The sequence below is a fragment of the Hemiscyllium ocellatum genome, chromosome 18 (assembly GCF_020745735.1).
Source record: "Hemiscyllium ocellatum isolate sHemOce1 chromosome 18, sHemOce1.pat.X.cur, whole genome shotgun sequence".
Classification (NCBI taxonomy): Eukaryota; Metazoa; Chordata; class Chondrichthyes; order Orectolobiformes; family Hemiscylliidae; genus Hemiscyllium; species Hemiscyllium ocellatum.
Window position 1 is genome coordinate 54,280,690 of NC_083418.1, and position 19,165 is coordinate 54,299,854.

At 40.4% G+C, this 19,165-nt stretch overlaps 1 protein-coding gene across 8 annotated transcripts in view; it reads right to left on the reverse strand.

Annotated features, from left to right (window-relative positions):
- LOC132824473 (liprin-beta-2-like) overlaps nt 1-19,165 on the reverse strand; it is a 269,719-nt gene that overhangs the window by 25,067 nt on the left and 225,487 nt on the right. For 6 of the 8 annotated variants that reach the window (XM_060839031.1, XM_060839028.1, XM_060839026.1 and 3 more), the window contains 7 exons: nt 18,158-18,264; nt 17,780-17,844; nt 13,004-13,064; nt 12,012-12,050; nt 8,785-8,953; nt 5,267-5,299; nt 1,553-1,694 (listed from right to left, as the gene is read on the reverse strand). In XM_060839031.1, the coding sequence (XP_060695014.1) occupies nt 1,553-1,694; nt 5,267-5,299; nt 8,785-8,953; nt 12,012-12,050; nt 13,004-13,064; nt 17,780-17,844; nt 18,158-18,264 (616 nt within the window). The remainder of the gene's footprint in view (nt 1-1,552; nt 1,695-5,266; nt 5,300-8,784; nt 8,954-12,011; nt 12,051-13,003; nt 13,065-17,779; nt 17,845-18,157; nt 18,265-19,165) is intronic. The other 2 variants (XM_060839030.1, XM_060839029.1) reach the window with 2 other exon arrangements.

The following is a 19,165-nucleotide window of genomic DNA, read 5'->3' on the forward strand; positions in this document are numbered from 1 at the left end:
ACTGGAGTGCAGGAGGTTGAGGGGTGACCTTATAAAGGTTTATAAAATCATGAGGTGCATAGATAAGGTGAATAGCAAAGTTCTTTTCTCGAGGGTCAGGAAGTTTAAAGCTAGAGGGCATATTTTAAAGGAGAAAGATTTAAAAGGGCACCTGAGGGGTAACGGTTTCATATTAAGGGTGGTTCATATATGGAATAAACTACCAGAGGAAGTGGTAGATACAGGTACTGTTATATAGGTACATTTGGACAGGTACCAGAATAGGAAAGGTTAAGGAGAATATGGGCCAAGCACAGGCAAATGGGACTTGTTTAGTTTGAGAAACGTGGTCAGTATGGACGAGTTGGATCAAAGGATTTGTTTCTGTTCTGCAAGACTCAGATCTTCAGTTCACCTTCTTAAGCAATGTGATTTACAGATCGAGAAAGTTTAGAAGAACCTTAGAGAAGAGAAGGGTGAAGTAGAATCAAAACTGATTTAGAAAGAGAAAAATTACAGGAAAAAGAAAACCAAAGAGAATGATAAAAGAGAAAAGAAAATTAAAGCATTTTAAGAACCTTCAATAGCCATTTCCTACCTGCAGAAATGAGAGAAAATAGTTTAAATTGCTCCTTTTCTGAGATGTTCTGCCATTATGAAAGTAGCCAGATAAATACATTTCTTTTAAAATCAAGCAGCCAATCAAGGCACGACAACAATCTAACAAAAAGTTGGAATTGTAATCTGGCCATTTAAACTGGATAATACATTCTCGGGAATTAAACCTCTCGGTTTAAGCCCACTCTGTGCTGCACTGGGAAGTCAGCCTTGATTACTGTTCAAGTCCTAGTAAAATGCAATAACCTAAAGTATCATGTAACCTATCAACTATTAACCTAAGGAAACATTGGTGTTCAGTGTACCTCGTTTTACAGTTAAATTACATTCCACTTCCCTTGGATCTATAGGTGGGAAAGGGTAAGTAGAGGACAAATCTTAAAGGTAATTATCAAAATAAAACAAAAGTTCTTTTTTAAAAAAATGCAGTATATAACTACGATTTGCAATGAGTTGCCTGAAGGGGGAGGAGGTGTATCAATTTTTAAGTATTTATTCCATTTCCTTTTTAAAAGGAAACTATTGCCAACTAATGATAATAAAGCAGGGCAACTGGCACTAATCAGGTATCTCTTTCAAAGAAGCATCATAAACAGTACGGGCTGAATGGCCTTCTGTGCTGTACACTTCTTGCTGAGCATTGCTCTAACTAGGTGTCTTTCTCTATTCACCCTAGCAATGCAATAACATCCACTATCACAGCCAAACTTATTTGTATTCTAGGAATAGCCAACACACAGTCGTATCAGGAGCACACCCCGCATACTGTAGATGCCAAAACCACTTGATATTTGCTTTGAAAGAATTGTTAATAAGCAAGCATAATTAATCGTATGCGCTATAATTTACACCTTATTGTGAAGGCAGGGAGAGGTTCCCTGTTATCAGGGAGCGAAAGCTACATGCATTGGTCAAACTGCAACCAACAGAAACACTTTGAGCTCAGATGACTCACCTTCCCAGGAATTTCTTGAGGCCTTTGGTACTCTTTTTGCTCTCGGGGGAAATTGAAGGAAACTGATCAGTGTCAGTGGCTGTGGACAGAGGTGAAAGATTGGGCGAACTAAAGGTGGAGTCAACACTTCTCTCAGTCTCTCCTAAACAGGAAAACATTGAGTGAAAAACAAGCGGAGCCAAATGCAATGTGGAATTAATTTACTTTCTGTCTAAACAGCCATTCTGTCACCATGTCCAGTAACACTGGAGTCATAAAACAGCACAGTGAGATTATAGCACCTGAAATTATTGGGTGCAAATGTAATGATTCCTCACTACAATACTCTGCTGAAGCTAGTGGACAGCAGTCTCACCTCTGACTCAGAGGGTCGTGGATTTCAAGCTCACCACAGACTGGAGCACATAATCATCCAGGTGGACTTTTCTGGGAGCAAGCAAATAAGGGGCAGGTGAGTAGAAAAGGGTGGATGTGCGCAGGAGTGGTGGCTGGTGCCGAGACCAGTGAAGGTAAGGGTTTGATGATGAGTAGTCAGTTTGCTTCTAAACTACCTTCCCTCCCAAAAATAAAAGGTCGCTGTCATGTACACCCACCCATGCAGCAATTTGCAATTCTCTCCCATCAGGCCCACCCAATCCCAAGTTTGCCCATGCAGCTGTCCAATCTGTTGCCAGAGCTGCCAGAAATGCACCAGGGTGCACCCCGCCACCCCCAGACTCCAGCCTGAGACATCAGCTGCTGAATCTGACTTCCAGGGTCGGTGTGGCAGCCAAAAGAATTGCTAGCCTAGAACTCTTCCCTCACTAACATCTGTCTCTTCACCCCCACGCTCTTAGAGTTGGACATTTCACCCATTTCCCTCGCATGGAAACCCCCTCCTAACTCACTCAGGAACCTGTCAGAGTCAGTGGAGCTGGTAAAGTCCAGTGGACCCTGCTCTTCTTCAACATGTAACATGATAGGGCTGGACTGGGCACATGCAGGGTGAGTACGCATGGATGGCACTGACCAGGCAATGACAAAAAGAGGAGAAATTAAACAGCATCTGGGAAATGGAAGAGGAGAACAAATTCCAGGACAGTCCACCTGATTAGTTGCTTTCAGTTTCATACTGAGGAGTGCCACACAGTCCATTTTTTTGCCGAGATGTTAAACCTCTTACGTGGTTTGCAAGTTTGGAGGATGGACACAGTTACTTAAAATTCCCATAACTGGCCAGTACATGGAAACCTACAAGATGGATACCAGTTAAAATGTGGTCTAAAATTGCTAGCTGCCATAACATTGTAAAGAATCACAACTATCTCGCACTTACATAAGTGACTTGTCATAAAACATCTTTAACATAAATCATTCTAAGGTACTTCACAGCTGTTTTATTAAACAAAATACAACACTGACCCCATAATGAGACAATAGGACAGATGACCAAAAGCTTGGTCAACAAGTTTGAGGAAGAAACTTGAGGAAGAGATAGAAAGATGTAGGAATGTAGGAGGGAACCCCAGAGCTTAGGGTCACATGCAGTGGCTACTGGTGAAGTGATTGAAGTTTAAGAGGCCAGAATTAGGACAGCAAAGATTTTCAGAGAGTGAAGGCTGAAGGTAATTGCAGAGACAGGGAGGGTGCATTGTCATGAAGGAATTTGAAAACAAGGGTGTGAATTTTAATGTTGAGTGCCAAAGGAACTCAAGAATGCAAAAGTGATGTATGAACAGGATGGTTCAACTCAAGATACTTAGCAGCACAGTTTTAGTTTTAGGGCGGCACGGTGGCTCAGTGGTTAGCACTGCTGCCTCACAGCACCTGAGACCTGGGTTCAATTCCCAACTCAGGTGACTGACTGTGTGGAGTTTGCACATTCTCCCAGTGTCTGCGTGGGTTTCCTCCGGGTGCTCCGGTTTCCTCCCACAGTCCAAAGATGTGCAGGTTAGGTGAATTGGCCATGCTAAATTGCCCGTAGTGTTAGGTGAAGGGGTAAAGGTAGGGGTCTGGGTGGGTTGCGCTTCGGCGGGTCGGTGTGGACTTGTTGGGCCAAAGGGCCTGTTTCCACACTAAGTAATCTTAACTGTAAATGTAACGACCCAATCTAATCCCACCCTCCTCCTGATACCCTATACTCTTTTGCATCTTAACCTATCCAATACCAAACCCTTTAATATCTGACCCAATATAATCTTACTCTTGCTTTAAAATACCATTGAAATGAATCCAACTCTTTATATCTTTTAATATGACATCCAGTCTAATTCTACTCCCCTTTCTATTGAATACCACATCCAGTCTAACCTCAGTCCCATCATTCCCCTTAACTTTTAATATCCCTCCTAATTTAATTCTACCCATATCCTGGAAAAGGTTTGAAAGCAGCTGTGGTTGTCAATTCTTTGGAAAAATCACAACACTTGTGTGCTTTAGAAACAGCTCACAGTATGAAATAACAGCCAACATCAGCAACCCATCTAAATGGGGGAGCTGATGTATAGCAGTAATCTTGGCCAACATGAATACTTGGAACAGAAAAGAGCACATTTGGTTTCAAATATCTGGAAATCTGCCTATGTACTCACCAGAACTGCAGATAAATTAATATTGGTGAGTTACTTGCTGGTCAACATCCAAGCTGGCAAAGCTGTGGCTTCTTATATCTCCTAAATGCCACGTATATCTGAACAAGAAAGCACCAGAAAGGCAAACCGATCTACACCTGACAGGTTGGGCAGATACTCTGCAACAGGCTTATTGCCTGGGCTATGTCCACCACTAAACTCATTGGTTCCCCTTTCTCTTCCTACCCAAGCTCCAAAATAAAAACCAAACTCCAGTCATTCTGTTCCAGTAATTCACTGGTATCTAGAGAGATGGCCACTGCATTTGTGTAATATCTCTGACACAGGAAAGTGTCCGTGCACTTGACAGGAGTTAAAAATCACATAACACCAGGTTATAGTACAACAATTCTGTTTGGAAGTACAGGCTTTTGGTGTGCTGCTCCATCATTGGCTACCTGATGAAGGCGCACTGCTCCGAAAGCCTGTAATTCCAAATAAACCCATTGGACTATAACCTGGTGTTGTGTGACTTTTAACTTTATACACGCCAGTCCAGCACCGGCACCTCCACATCATGGCTTAACAGGAGTGTAAGTCACAAAAATAACCACCATCACCCCAATAAAGACATTAGAATAAATGACCAATTACTTGGTCATAAAGGTATGTTTTTAAAGATCATCTTAAAAAGGAGGAGAACAGATAGGGATGTTTAGGGAGGGAGTTGCAGAGGAAATCAAGCTGGTTGATTTCCTGGCCAGCAACTCAGTGGAAAATGCAGTGGATAACAGAGGCAAGGTTTGGAGGAATAGATGATAGCAGGGCTGAAGGAAATTACAGGTAGTGGGGGATTGGAAACTGAAGATGGGCAGTTTAAAACAGGCATTTGGGGACTAAGAGCCATTGTGGGTCAATGACAGGACCGGTCAGTGAACATGACTCGGCACATGTTAGGGTATGAACATAGCTGTATCTAACTCATATAGCAGGAAGCCCTTCAGCCCATTGTTTCCATGCTTGTCATCAAATGTCCATACATTCTAATCTCCATTGCAGACACCAGCTTGACAATTATTCTGACAGGAGTGCTACATTTTACATTGACCTGAAAACAAAAGCAGAAACCTCTCGTGTAATGCATTGTGGTCATACAGTACAGTACCTAAAGTTGGAGCACTGGCGCTCCTGTTGCGATCTTCAACCATCCCGAAAAGTAGCAAGTCACGTGGAGAAAAAGGAAGATTTGCCGCAGAGAGGAAGAGTTAAAAAGATGACAAAAACAAACAGAAGCAGCAAAACCCATGCAAAACAAAAGAAAACAAGCTGCAATAGGGTCAGTAAATCACAGGGCTAAAACATCTACAACTGAAGCCCAGTAACAGCAAAAGGATAGTCAGTTTGGTACATGGATTCACTTCCATCCAATTAGCCTTCAATTCCAACCAGGAATAAAACATCTTTAATTAACAATTTTGCACTTTTAATTGTAATGCGTTTATCAATGTTACAAATTCAATGTGGTAGAAAAATAAAGTGCCTGTGGTGAACACATGTTGTTCTGACCTCTAGGTGATAAAATACTAACAGAGGTTTGAGACACTCACTCGACTGCACTACCCAGTGGCCAGAGCTTGCAATAGACTGTGACAATGAGCATCGTAAATGAAGGGAGAAATGTTGATTTGACAATATACAATACTAGATGCTGACAGTGCATTGTGACAGAAAAACCGTGACATCATGTTGATGGACAGGAAGTGCATACCACATACCAGGCAATGCAGAGTCTATGATTTACCAGGAGGCTTGGCATTCCTTTTTCCAACAGTCTGATGGGCAGAAATCAAGTCTATTCATGACAATATTTGTGCAAGGTTTGAGAATAGTTTACATTTTTTCTAAGCATTTTGAATGCGTTGATGCATTCAGGTTGATTTAGATGAGTGTGGAAGTTCTTTTTTGGGAGATTAAAGATTTAAAAAATTATTGGTAAACACTGAATTTTAACAGTAGATCAGGCTGCAGTGGTGTACTGTTTTTTTTATTAGGAATCCAAGAACCTGGACTAGTAATCATGAGAATGAGAGTTCAAAAATTGTATTTTGGCAGTTTGTGAAATTAAGAAGCTGGTTTCAATGGAAGTCACCGTAAAAAAGTAATCAAATTCACTGCACATGGGTGTCACTGATAATGCCAACATTTATTGTCCATCCCAGACTAGCCTAGTGAAGGTGGTGGTAAACTAATCTTCTTGAATACAAGTGAATGTCTTGCTATAGCTTTTAAGAGGGTAGTCTGTTCATTTGGAAAAACACAAACCAGACCATGCAAGGACAACAGTTTTCCATTCTAAAATGATATTCTTGCAAATGAAACAAACTACTATCCTTACCTGGTCTGGATCAATACATATCTTTAATGCCATATCAAGATTGTTGAACTTTGGATAACAAGGGATGATAGACAATAGATGCAGACTTTGCCAGTAACATATTCTGAAAATGAATGAAATAGAATACTCGCCAAATTCTGTCATGGAAATTACTTGAAGTTCTGCAATTTCTAACTATTTTGACTGTTAACTGATTTTAACCAGAGTGTTTTGTCTTTCCCAATTTACCTCATGGAAAGCCTGAATTAGAGATCTGATTAATAACAGAAATGAATGTGCTGCAGTCATACAATACAGTACCTAAAGTTGGAGCACCGGCACTCCTATTGCGATCTTCAACTAGATGTCCTGTATGACCACAATGTATTAATTTCTGTCATTAGTTTGATCTCTAATTCAGGCTTTCCATGAGGTAAAGGTGGAAAAAAAACCTACTATCCAGTTAAAAATCAGTTAACAGTTAAAATAGTTAGAAATCACTGAACTTCATCCAGCAAAATTGAATCTTCTCTCAAAGTTGTTCATTTAAACAATTAACAGGAACATACGAATTCAGAATTGGCCATTCTGCCTCTCAAGCCTGCTCTACCCTTCAATAAGATTTTGTCTGATCGGATTGTGGCTTCACCTCCATCTGCCAACCTTTGACTCCCTTGTTAGTCAAGAGTCTATATGCACTCCTGCCATAAAAATGTTTAATGACCTTCCTCCTCTGTTCTGTTGGGATGAGTTCCAAAGACTCGCAATTCTGAGAGAAAAAGAAACTCCCACCATTTCCATTGTAAATGGGAGACCACTGATTTTTAAAATTGTGTCTCATGGTTTGAGCTTTAATATCAGAAGTGCCAGCCAAATTTAGAGCCAACAGTATGAAACCCAAGACCAGAAACAATTAAAGAAACATTGGGTTATTCTGTCACCATACAGTAGTAATTGTTAGCACAAAATCCACCAAACCTGACCTGCATTTGGTTATTTTTAAAACATGTGTCAACACTTTCTTCTTAAAAGTCTTAAGGTAGTTGTCAATAAAATTCCATCCTCTTTATTTGGCTGTGCCAAATTGGGAATAAATTTGAGTTTCCCAATGGAATAAACTGATTTATTCTCGTTCCAAATAGTTTGAAGATAGACACCTCAAGCTCTGGAAACAGGTCTAGGCCATTTCACTTCCTGATTGATAGGAAATTATGGATTGATAATTTTGTACTATGGAATAAAGGGACATGCATGGTTTAGAAAGGTTTTGTGAAACAATGAGAGATGATGATGATGATGAAACAATTAATCTAAAACACACAGGCACACAAGAGTTTTGGTTCTATGCATTATTCACAGCAATGAAAATCAGTCATGGTTTGCAGAGTGTATGATCTATCCTACTGAACTACTGAAGATGCAAATTTACCACAGGATATCACAGCACCAAAGGAGACTATTTGGCCCACCGTTTCTGTGGTAATTTTATAAAACATATACCTCACTCATCCCCATTTACCCCACAATTGCCCAATAAGCAATTTTTATTTTCAAGAAATTATGTTTGCAACTTGTAAAACCTACTACAAATTGTGTTTCTCTCCTGCCAGGATATTTCAGTACCTTCTTGGAGTCCTCCACAAATGTGAAGAACAAGCTTCTTTTATTAAATCTTAAGGTGGCAGTTCTTCAGATAGGAACAAATTACTGCAAATGCTGGAATCTGGACTGAAAACAGCAAATGCTGGAGATCACAGGGGTCAGGTAGCATCCATAGTGAGAGAGCAATGAAGAGTCATCTAGACTTGAAACATTAACTTGCTCTCTCCATGGATGCTGCCTGATCTGCTGTGATCTCCAGCATTTGTTATTTTTCCAAGGTAGTTTGTCAGTTGCTTTTGGAACGTACAGCTACTGTTTCATTACAGATATATTTTTAAAGAGATTCAGTTTGCATGCCAATCCCCTTCAGCACAACTGACATGCAAAACTTGTTCAGTCAACAATTCATTGGGACATCTGCAAACACAGCAGTCATTGTTATTTCATGAATTGATCAAGTGTTTTCTGCTTCTACTGAACACACACTACTCAATGCCTAGTGTCCCTCTCCAGCCTCAGAGAGAATGCATAAAACGCTGAGCCCTCCAGGGCTGGAGCTCATAACTGGCCAGTTTCTGAGCTGCTTTGTGAGCAATTTTTAGGGTCTCTTTTCCAAAAGGACAAGTGCAGGCATGATAGGCCAACTAACTACCTCCTGTAGTGCAAACATCTACAAACACAGATGCGAGTTTTACAATGATACATACTCAGATTGACGGAGGTGTTTTCAGAATCCACCGGGCTCACGGGTGGTATGTTTGGGACAGTAGTCACCCTCTGCTTTGGTGGGAACTGTTCGGAGTTGTCCTGGTGATTAGACTGCGAAAGTTTTCCTGGAAGGGTCTGGTATTTGCTGTTACTCGAGTAAGGCTTGTTCTATCATGTAAAAACAACAGATGTCTAATGAATATGAACCATTATGAAGATGCATACAAAGCTGACTTGGTCCATCAAGGTTACCCACTATGTCATACTACGATCAAGAATCAATAGGCAAAAAAAATAGTTTGGAACACACTTTACTGATCCGCCAACCAGTTCATAAAATTACAAGGACCAAGTGCTATCTGTCAGAACAATTATTTTCCATATGATTCAATCTGTGCTTCAGTTATGAACCAATGCAAATCCCTCATGATAATCTGCTAGATGGTGAAGCTCCAGAATACCGTGAGCCAATGGTCATCGAGTCATCGAGATGTAGAGCACGGAAACAGACCCTTCGGTCCAACTCTTCCATGCTGACCAGATATCCTAAATTAATGTAGTCCCATTTGCCAGCATTTGGCCATATTCCTTGAAACCTTTGCTATTCATATTTCCATCCAGATGGTTTGTACCAGCCTCCACCAGTTTCTCTGGCAGCTCATTCCATACATGCACCACCCTCTGCATGAAAAAGTTGCCCCTTAGGTTCTTTTTAAATCTTTCCCCTCTTACCCTAGACCTATGCCCTTTAGTTCTGGACTCCGCCACCTCAGGAAAAAAAGCCTCATCTATTTGCCTTATCCATGCCCCTCATGATTTTATAAACCTCTATGAAGTCATCCCTCAGCCTCCCACTTGCAGGAACATTAGGTGGTCAGTTGTGATGAAGATCGGCTTTCTAGATTTCCAGCCCTTTGGATTAATAGATAAACCACAGGTGACAGCCAGGATCTTATTTCCCAAATGGGATTGGGATCTCCCTTCTGGCTCCGCATAGTAACGCTACACAAAGCTCAAGAGAATACACAAATAGCCATGATTAAACATTACATTTACAGGCCAGATGCCTCTCAATTATTTAAAGGAACCCATTGTCCATTTTAGGGGCCTATCTAGAATACCTGAAAACAATTTCATAGTGGGATGAACATTGCTAATTGGGTAGACTTTGGCTCCCAGGAGAATAGGTGTAATCAAAACCAATTGGTACTGTTTGCAGTCCTTCAAATCACAGAGGCGAAGATGATGGTGATTAACACGTTGCAGGTTTAGCCTCATACCCTGCTAAGTGGCTTAGGGATGATTCTTAACTGTGCCTCTATGTCACTAGGAGGAAGCTAAATTGCTCAGATGGAAAGGAGGGAATGGTGCAACTCTCGACCCTTGAGGTCATGGCCAGAAAGCTGAATCCTGAACATGTTCCACCTCCTAATAGAGGACTGTGTAAATAAAGCAACTCAAGGACACACACACCCACACACACCATCCTGCATTTGTCCCCACTGTCTTGGAACAACATTTACTCCTCAACCAACATGAGTAAAAAGTAGGAAACTATTCTGGTCATTATCACATTGTTGCTGGGAGGAACCGGATGGAAAATTGGTGGATGACAAGTTTAAAATGTTTCACTGGCTGTAGAGCATCTTGGAATGGCCTTGGGTTGTACAACATGATACGAGAATACCAGTTCTTTCTCCTTTTTTTTATAGATGCCTTAATTCTTTAACCATTTGCAACTTGCACATCTAACCGCAAGAAACATAAGAACAAAGATTAGCATCAGTTATACTGCCCCTCAAGCCTTCTCTGCCATTTAATATGCTTATGATTGAAGTTCAAATTTAACTCAGGCCATCCCCTCACCTTGAGATTATAACCCCTAAGATCCAGAACATCCTCTTGGCAGCAAAAATACAATCAGACCAACATGCACCTTAACTATGAATGTTGTGGGACTATACTATGCAACAGATTATCTGCTTTCTTGCACATTATAACAATATTTCAATACAATTATTATTGTAAGTACTAGAGGACAGAGTCACAGATGTACAGCACGGAAACAGACCCTTCAGTCCAACTCTACCATGCAGACCAGATATCACAACCCAAATCTAGTCCCACCTGCCAGCACCCAGCCCATATCCCTCCAAACTCTTCCTATTCTAATATCCATCTAGTTGCCTTTTAAATGTTGCAATTGTACCAGCCTCTGCCACTTCCTCTGGCAGCTTATTCCCCACACGCACAACCCTCTGTGTGAAAATGATACCCCTTAGGTCTTATTTATATCTTTCCCCTCTCACCCTAAACCTATGCTCTCTAGTTCTGGACTCCCCCACCACAGGGATTTTATAAACCTCTATAAAAGGTCACACCTCAGCCTCTGACACTCCAGGTCCTAGGAAGTGTTGCTGAACAAAGAGACCTTGAAGTGTAGGTTCGTAGCTCCTTCAATGTAGAGTCGCAGGTAGATAGGATAGTGAAGAAGGCATTTGGTATGTTTCCTTTATTGGTCAGAGTATGGAGTACAGGAGTTGGGAGGTCATGTTGCAGCTGTACAGGACATTGGTTAGGCCACTTGTTGAATTTTGAAAAGATTCTCATAACCACAACATCCCTGTAGGTGAACAAATATACTGAACTAGTGATCTATGGACCTAAATCTAAACTGAGAATTTGAAATCCACCGAAAATATCTGAGCTTGAAATCTAATCAGATCGTTGTAAAAATCCAACTGATGGACTAACACACCTTAAAGAGAATAAATTTCCATCCTTTCTTGGTGTGGTCTAAATATTACCTCAGTCCTATATACCAAATTTGTTGATTCTTAGCAGCCCTTATTTACATTACAAAACTGCTTTTAGTGGTCCATGCCAAAGGCTCACCACCACATTACCAGGATTAGAGATGGTCAATAATCATCCTAGATAATAGGCCCACATCGTGAGGATAAAGTGAGGACTGGAACAAGGACTTTGGTGTTTTTGTGACAGTCAGTTTTTAGAAAAGACAGAAATAAATTAATTCTGCATTAAAATATTCCAGATATTTAATTAGGGGAGGCAGGGCACTAACCATCAAGCTGGAAAGCTACTTTCAAAACTCACTTTTCCATAAAGTGTGCACACATATAGACAATGAAGTGAAAGAACAATAATACATCAGCAAAAAGAAGTGGAACAGTGGAAGTTAGAGGTTAAGTAAATGAGTTAATACCTCAGAATGTGCAGACTCTTCATTTTCCAAGACTGAGGGCTGTTGATATGCAGGAAGGGAGAAAGGCAAGAGCATGGATTGATGAAAAAAATTAATATTGACATCTTGTTAGTATACACAGATAGCTTTACTGCACAAAACTGGAATAAACATTGATACAAATGACACATCAGTTTTGAATGCTGTTGGAAATGGAGGGTCTGACGCTATGAGCAATATTTGAGTAAATGGGTGGTGTACCAACACAGATTCCAAAGAATCACAGCCAAGGGAAATGCAATATCATCAAGTTCTTTTGGAGAAATGAGTTTTGGATCTCTCACCATTTTTCATGGAAGACTGTTTCCTGATTTTACTCCAGAATGCTCTAGCTCTTATTTCAAGATTATAGGAACATAGGAACAGGAGTAAGCTATTCAATTCCTCAAGCTTCTTCTGCCATTCAATGAAATCATGGGTGATCTGTGGCCAAACTCCAACACTTGCCTCTGCTCTATATCTCTTGATACCTTTGCTTAACAGAAATAATTTATCTTGGACTTAAAATAAACAACTGATTTAGCAGCAACTGGTGTTTGTGGAAGAGCATTCAAGAATAGCCTTGTCCTAATATTTAGACTAAGCGTGCATCATCTAAACATTTTATTGTGGTTACAGGCCTCATTCCTGAGATTTGAGCACAAAAATCTATACGGAGGCTCCCAGTGCAGTATTGAGAGATAGATAAATCAATCAATCAATCAGTTGAAGCATAAACTGAAGCCATGTTTGCTCTCAATGCTCCAATTACCTAGTCTGAGTTCTTTAGATACTGCTTTAAAATGTCACCTTTTTATTCCAGGTCTGCCTTGTGTTCTCATCACTATTACTTAAGATGCACCTTTTACGTTTAAGCATCCCGGGAGATGCTTTGACAGGAAAGACAGAGCTGAACTCAAGACTATTTTGCAAACCTATAACAGTTCATTAGTGTGAATAGCCAATGCTCTAACCTTCTCAGTTTGCCCACTGTTCAGCTCATTTAAGCTGGCTGAGGTCTGTCGTGGTTGTATCCTGTGGGATTTAATAAAGAAACACAAATGTGCAGGAAGTACAAATAAATTGAGCTAGGACTCTACATACTGCAAGAGTCAAAATGAAAACTCTTCACAGATCTGGATAAATAGCAAAGTAAGCCTGATTAAAACAAATTGTTGCAAGATGCTAGAAACCTGAACGCAAAACAGAAAATGTGAAAATCTCAGCTGTTCAGAATTATTTATTTTATTCATTCATGTGATGGGTATATCACTGACTGGGCCAACATTTAACGCCTGGAACTAGTTTCCCTTGAGGTGGGGTGGTGATCTGCCTTACTGAACTGCTAAAGTCCATTTGCAGTAGGTAGTCTCACAATGGTGTCTGTCTGTCTGTCTGACCCAGAGATGTTGAAGTAATGGTAATATATTTCTGTGTCAGGATGAGGAGTGGGTTGGAGGGGAACCTGTACATGGAGTTATTTCCAGGAATCTGCTGCCCTTGTCCTTCCAGATGGAAAACCTTCGTGGATCACAAGCATTGAAACTCTTCTTAATCCTTTGCATGTCTGGCTCCTCCTTTAAGACATTTGCTAAAGTCTCCCTCTGATCAAGATGATTTTGATTGCCAGCAACAGCACTTGGTTGAACAATCAAAGCACCTTCAGATGCTTCAATAACTTTCCTGTTGTGTATTTAATTGTATTATTAAAGTGACAGTCCAATACACACAATCATGTGACAATCTCAGCCATTTTGGAGGGGAACAGTTCAGCTTAGCTTGCTGCATTTGAGAGTAAACACCTTAATAAATTCCCTACTTCATTAAAAATTGTGGCCCTCAATACAGATCTCAGAGGCACTTTGAAAAAGAGGAAAAGATAGGTAGTGTCTGTGTGAATAACAAAAATAATTTAAAAGAAGCTCACCATATGCTCTACCTGAAGGAACAGGCATGAATACCCAACATGGAGGGAAATGTTGAGCCAGGAGTATAGAAACATCCTCACAAATAGCTTGTTTTAAATTGGGGCATGGTAGCACTAAAATTTTGAGGGTATACCAAGCTCCATTGACTCTTTCCATATAAAAATGGAAGGAAACATTGGCACTGTGGAACCATATTATGAAGATACAGACAGCTGGAAGTCCTATATAGAGAGATTTAATTGTTTTGATTAAGCTAACAAAATTGAAGCAGTCATTCCTGTGTATTATGGGAGAGATCTTATCCTCTGTCTGGTACAGAGAAGTCAGGTTCAAAAATTTATTAAGAAATAGTAGGAATCCTACAGCATAATTTTTCACCAAAACTAATTGGTGATTGCTGAAAGATTTAGATTCCACAAACTCAACCAGTATGATGTGAATCCATCTCCCAGTTCATAGCAATTTTAAAGATGGTAGCAGCATACTGAGAGTTTGGAAATCAAATGAAGCAACCAGAGACTGACAGTTTTAAAATATGAAAAAAATCCCAAAGAGATTACAGATGAAGAGGAACGTGGACTTGAAGAAACCTGGACTGGAGAGAGCAATCTCAATGGAATTAGCGACGAAGGAAGCTCAACACAGCGAGGCTCGAGCATGAGCACTCACAAAATAGGAGCTGAGAAACAAACAGCAAAACTGACTGGAAATTACTACTGGTGTGGAAGACAAAGAGATGTTATGCAGCAGCAAATTGCTGTTATAACGATGTTGTATACAGAAAGTGACAAAAATGAACACATTGAGGAACAAACATAAATGACAGAGTGAAAGTGCAGAAACCAAAAAGCAGGAAGAAAACCTATGTGGTACAAAAAGAAAAGCAGAGACTTATAGTATAAAGAGGAATTGTTATTAAACATGCTAGTCATTGCTGGTGACACGTACTGATACTAGGTCACTCCTCCATTAAATGGCAAATCAGTAAGAACAGAGGTGGATACTGAAACAACAGTTTCATTGGTACCTGACAGTGTGTATTGGAAGCAGCTGAATCATATAACGCAGTAACCCGCAAAAATCGTAACAAGAGTATATACAAAGTGGCATCTTTAAAAGGTAGTGAATGTTGCAAAGCTAGATCAGTGCCTTATGGAATTAGATCAGGAGTCAAGGCAGGAATCAAACCAAATTAGAAGTATGAATTGAACTAGAGTGGAGCTTTAACAAGCCTTACAATTATTCTGCTCGATTTGATCGACAATGACCACGAAACCTGTGACATTGCTAGCGCACAATCGTAAGTTCGCCTGACAGTTGCCTATGACCTTCAAGCAAAAGCTTAAGGACAAAAGTTCAAGAGGATGATACTGCCATGCTGCATCGTGACATCAGCAGATTGGATACAGCAGTACATGGATAAATGGATCCACTCTAATTCAGCCAAGTGCCAAATATGAAAGGGAGTAAAAGGATCCATTGTTAAGCTGCTTATTCGCAAAGCTAAACAGTACAGTGGAAAACACAGTTGTAACATCAGAGTTCAACAAATCACTACTTCATTGATGTTTAATGCCCATCTGGTACTTCTCAAACAAATGCTTCAGAACAAGGAAGCTGAAGAAGGTAGCACCACCACTCTGTGGTGTGACCTTACTAAACCTGATGTTTTCATACAAAAGGAAGTGTGGTGTTTCATCTCAGTGATATGTAAGAAGTAACACTGATGGGTTCTATTGATGAACTGTAAATCTGTAATCTGAAACAGGAAGATATACGACAATGTACCTGTGATTCAGTATATCAACAGGGCACAGCTTCCTTTAAAGTGAAAGAAAGGCAAGTAGTCTTTACGAAATCCTGGGATGACACTACTGGTGAACAGAAAGGAATGATCATCCTGTAATGTGAAGTATTGAAGCCCAAAGTCATTTCTATTGGAAACAAAGGATGATGTGGATTTTCTTTCAAGTAACAAATTGAACTATTGCATGTGGGGAAAAAAAACCCAGTATTTTCCGGAACACAACCTGAATAAACTGAACAAGTGCTACGGTCACCAATCCAAAATCTGAACATTGGAATCACAGAAGTCTCTAGAGCACAGATATTAAAGGAGGTGAAAATGGATCTTTGAATGCATAATTTCTCATGGAAGGATTGATGAATATTACTGGACTGTAAATTGTCTGTTAGTGGAAGGAAAAGAATGATTAATACTGAAAATACTTCCTTAACATTAAGGAGACTTAAGATGTTGAAGTAATTTTCCACGTTCAAAATCTCAGCTCGAAAGCCTCATCAATAAGTGAGGGGATAAAAACCCCAGCAGAAATCATAAAATTACTTAAGAACTTGGTGGTAATAGTTGAAGAGATTGTACAGAGCTGTGAAACCCCTCAGTCTGATTTTTTTTTGTCATCTTTAAACCACTTCACCAAAGAATCAGGAAAGGTTCTAACTAATGAAATAGCTCAGCAAGGAACTATAAACAAATTGATAATTTGAGTCATTACAAAGGAAGAAGGTGGAAAAAAAGACTTTTAAAACCAGAGCTACTGATTCTAAATGAGGTGGTAAACCAGTTTATCAAAACATACTACATAAAAACAGAAAAGAACTATCATTTTTGAATGAGAGATGGAACAGCCACCACAAAATATTTTCTGAAGGGAAAGGAACAGCCAGAGAAATCAATGATAAAAATACGACTGAGGTGTAACAACAGCCACACAAGAATTGACATTCTCCAGAAAGTCGTACTGATTGACTTTTGTTTTACTATTGCACAGGTGTTCATTGTAGTTGTGCGCTTGTGCCTGTGTATATTGGAATGTCATTTCAAGAATCTGATTATGTGGTGTAATGTCGTAACTGGCTATTTGGGAGAAAAACGGTTTTGTCCAACTTGCTTAATTGTAGACTGATGTTCAAATGCAGCAAAATTAGGACAGCATCTAGGCTTAGGCTGACAGGTGGCAAGTAAAATTCACACCACTGAAATAGATAATGATCATCTTCAACAAAGAGAAAATCTAATAACTGCCTTTCGACATTCGATGGCATTACCCATCATTGAACCTCCCACTATCAACATCGTAGGGTTTGCGACTGACCAGAAACCGAAGTGGTGTCCACATATAAATAGTGGCTACAAATGCAGGTCAGAGGCTAGGAATACTGTAGCAAGTAATTCACCTCCTGACTCCCAAAGCCTGTCCACTATTTGCAAGACACAGCTTAACAGTGTGATGGAATACTCTCCCTTTGCCTGGTGAATGCAGATCCAACACTAAAAACATTTGACAAAGCTATCTGCTTGACTCGCACTTCACAAAGTCAGACACTCCACCACTGATGCTCAGTAATACCATTGTCAACCATCCACAAGATGCACTGCAGAAACGTCAAGATCTTTAGATAGCACCTTTCAAACCCATCACCACTTCCATCTAGAAGCACAAGAGGCAGCAGGTACATGTGGATACCACCACCTGCAAGTTTTGCCTCCAAGCCATTCACCTGCCTTGGAAATATATTGCTGTTCCTTTGCTGTCATTGGATCAAAATCCTGGAATTCCTGCCTTGAGGCAATGGTTCAAGAAAGCAGCTCACCACCACCTTCTCAAGAGACAGACAATAAATGCTAGCCCAGTCAGCAATGTTCATGTCCCACAAATGAATTAAAATAAATACAAAGTTAATCCCACTATTACAAGAATTTCCTCTTTCCCAGTTTATGATCCTTGCTGCAACTACCCATCTACTCTTCCCTTTTCATGATCTCTCCTCAACAACAAACTCACAGCTGAATTTTCATACCTCATTTCAAACTCGACTGGTGTCAGGGGAGGTCCCACCGGAGATGAGGAGATATTGGGGGAGACCTGTATTGAAACAGGAGAGAAATTTTGAATGGTTGGGTTTATTGAACACATGGGAGAAAAGGAAGGACAGTAGATGCTGGAGATCAGAATCGAAAAGTTTGCGCTGTAAAAGCACAGCGAGTTAGGCAGTATCCGAGGATCAGGAGAATAAATGCCTCAGCCTAAGATTATCAGATGCTGCCTGATCTGCTGTGCTTTCCCAGCACCAGACTTTTTGACTTTATTGAACAATAAAAAAAGTAATTTTTTAAAACATTTATACACTTAAGTTGAAATATAGGCATTCTTTAAAAGGCAATGTTATAATTGTTACCTCTGGTCTCATTACTTCTGAGTGAGCCACCTTGGTGGGGGTGGCATTCATTGAACAGCCACTTAACTCTTCTTCACTGCTCCCTGTTAGTATTCTTTCAGAAGACCCTGAAATAAAATGTTATTCGACAATTTTGCTGAATATTTCTTCAGTTAACAAATGGTCAATTTCACTGTCTCTGTAATTATGTTTAAATGAGACTACCTCACTTTGCTCATTGCAGGATCACACCTTGTTCTTTCTGAAGTCTCGTGAAATGACCATCATGTAAGACTGGCATTTATTACCCATCTATAACCGCCCATTCAGATAGATTAGGTTACTTACAGTGTGGAAACAGGCCCTTCGGCCCAACAAGTCCACACCGACCCGCCAAAGCGCAACCCACCCATACCCTACATTTACCCCTTACCTAACACTACGGACAATTTAGCATGGCCAATTCACCTGAGCCGCACATCTTTGGATTGTGGGAGGAAACTGGAGCACCCGGAGGAAACCTACGCAGACACGGGGAGAACGTGCAAACTCCACACAGTCAGTCGCCTGAGTCAGGAATTGAAGCCGGGTATCAGGCGCTGTGAGACAGCGGTGCTAACCACTGTGCCACCGTGCCGCCCACGGTGGACAAACTGTCTTCTTGAACTTCTGCCACTGTTGAGGTTATGGTACTCTCACAATTCCATTCCACATAAGGATTTCGCTGGAGCTTCCTAGACCACTTTGATGGGCCGTTAAAAATCAACCACACTGGTGTGAACTGGTTCAAAACAAACAGGATTCCATCACTAAAGGACATGGGTGAACCAGTTGGATTTCTATGATAACCCAACAACTTCATGCTCAGTTTCTTCTTGGGGACCTCCCCACCAATACTGACACATTCCTGAGGCCCATCTATTAATTATCTTAGATGCAAATAGTGACACATTCATTTAGGGCCCTTTGTCTTTACCTGGTGAGTTCATAATAGGATCCATTCATAAATTTATAATATTCCAGTGGAAA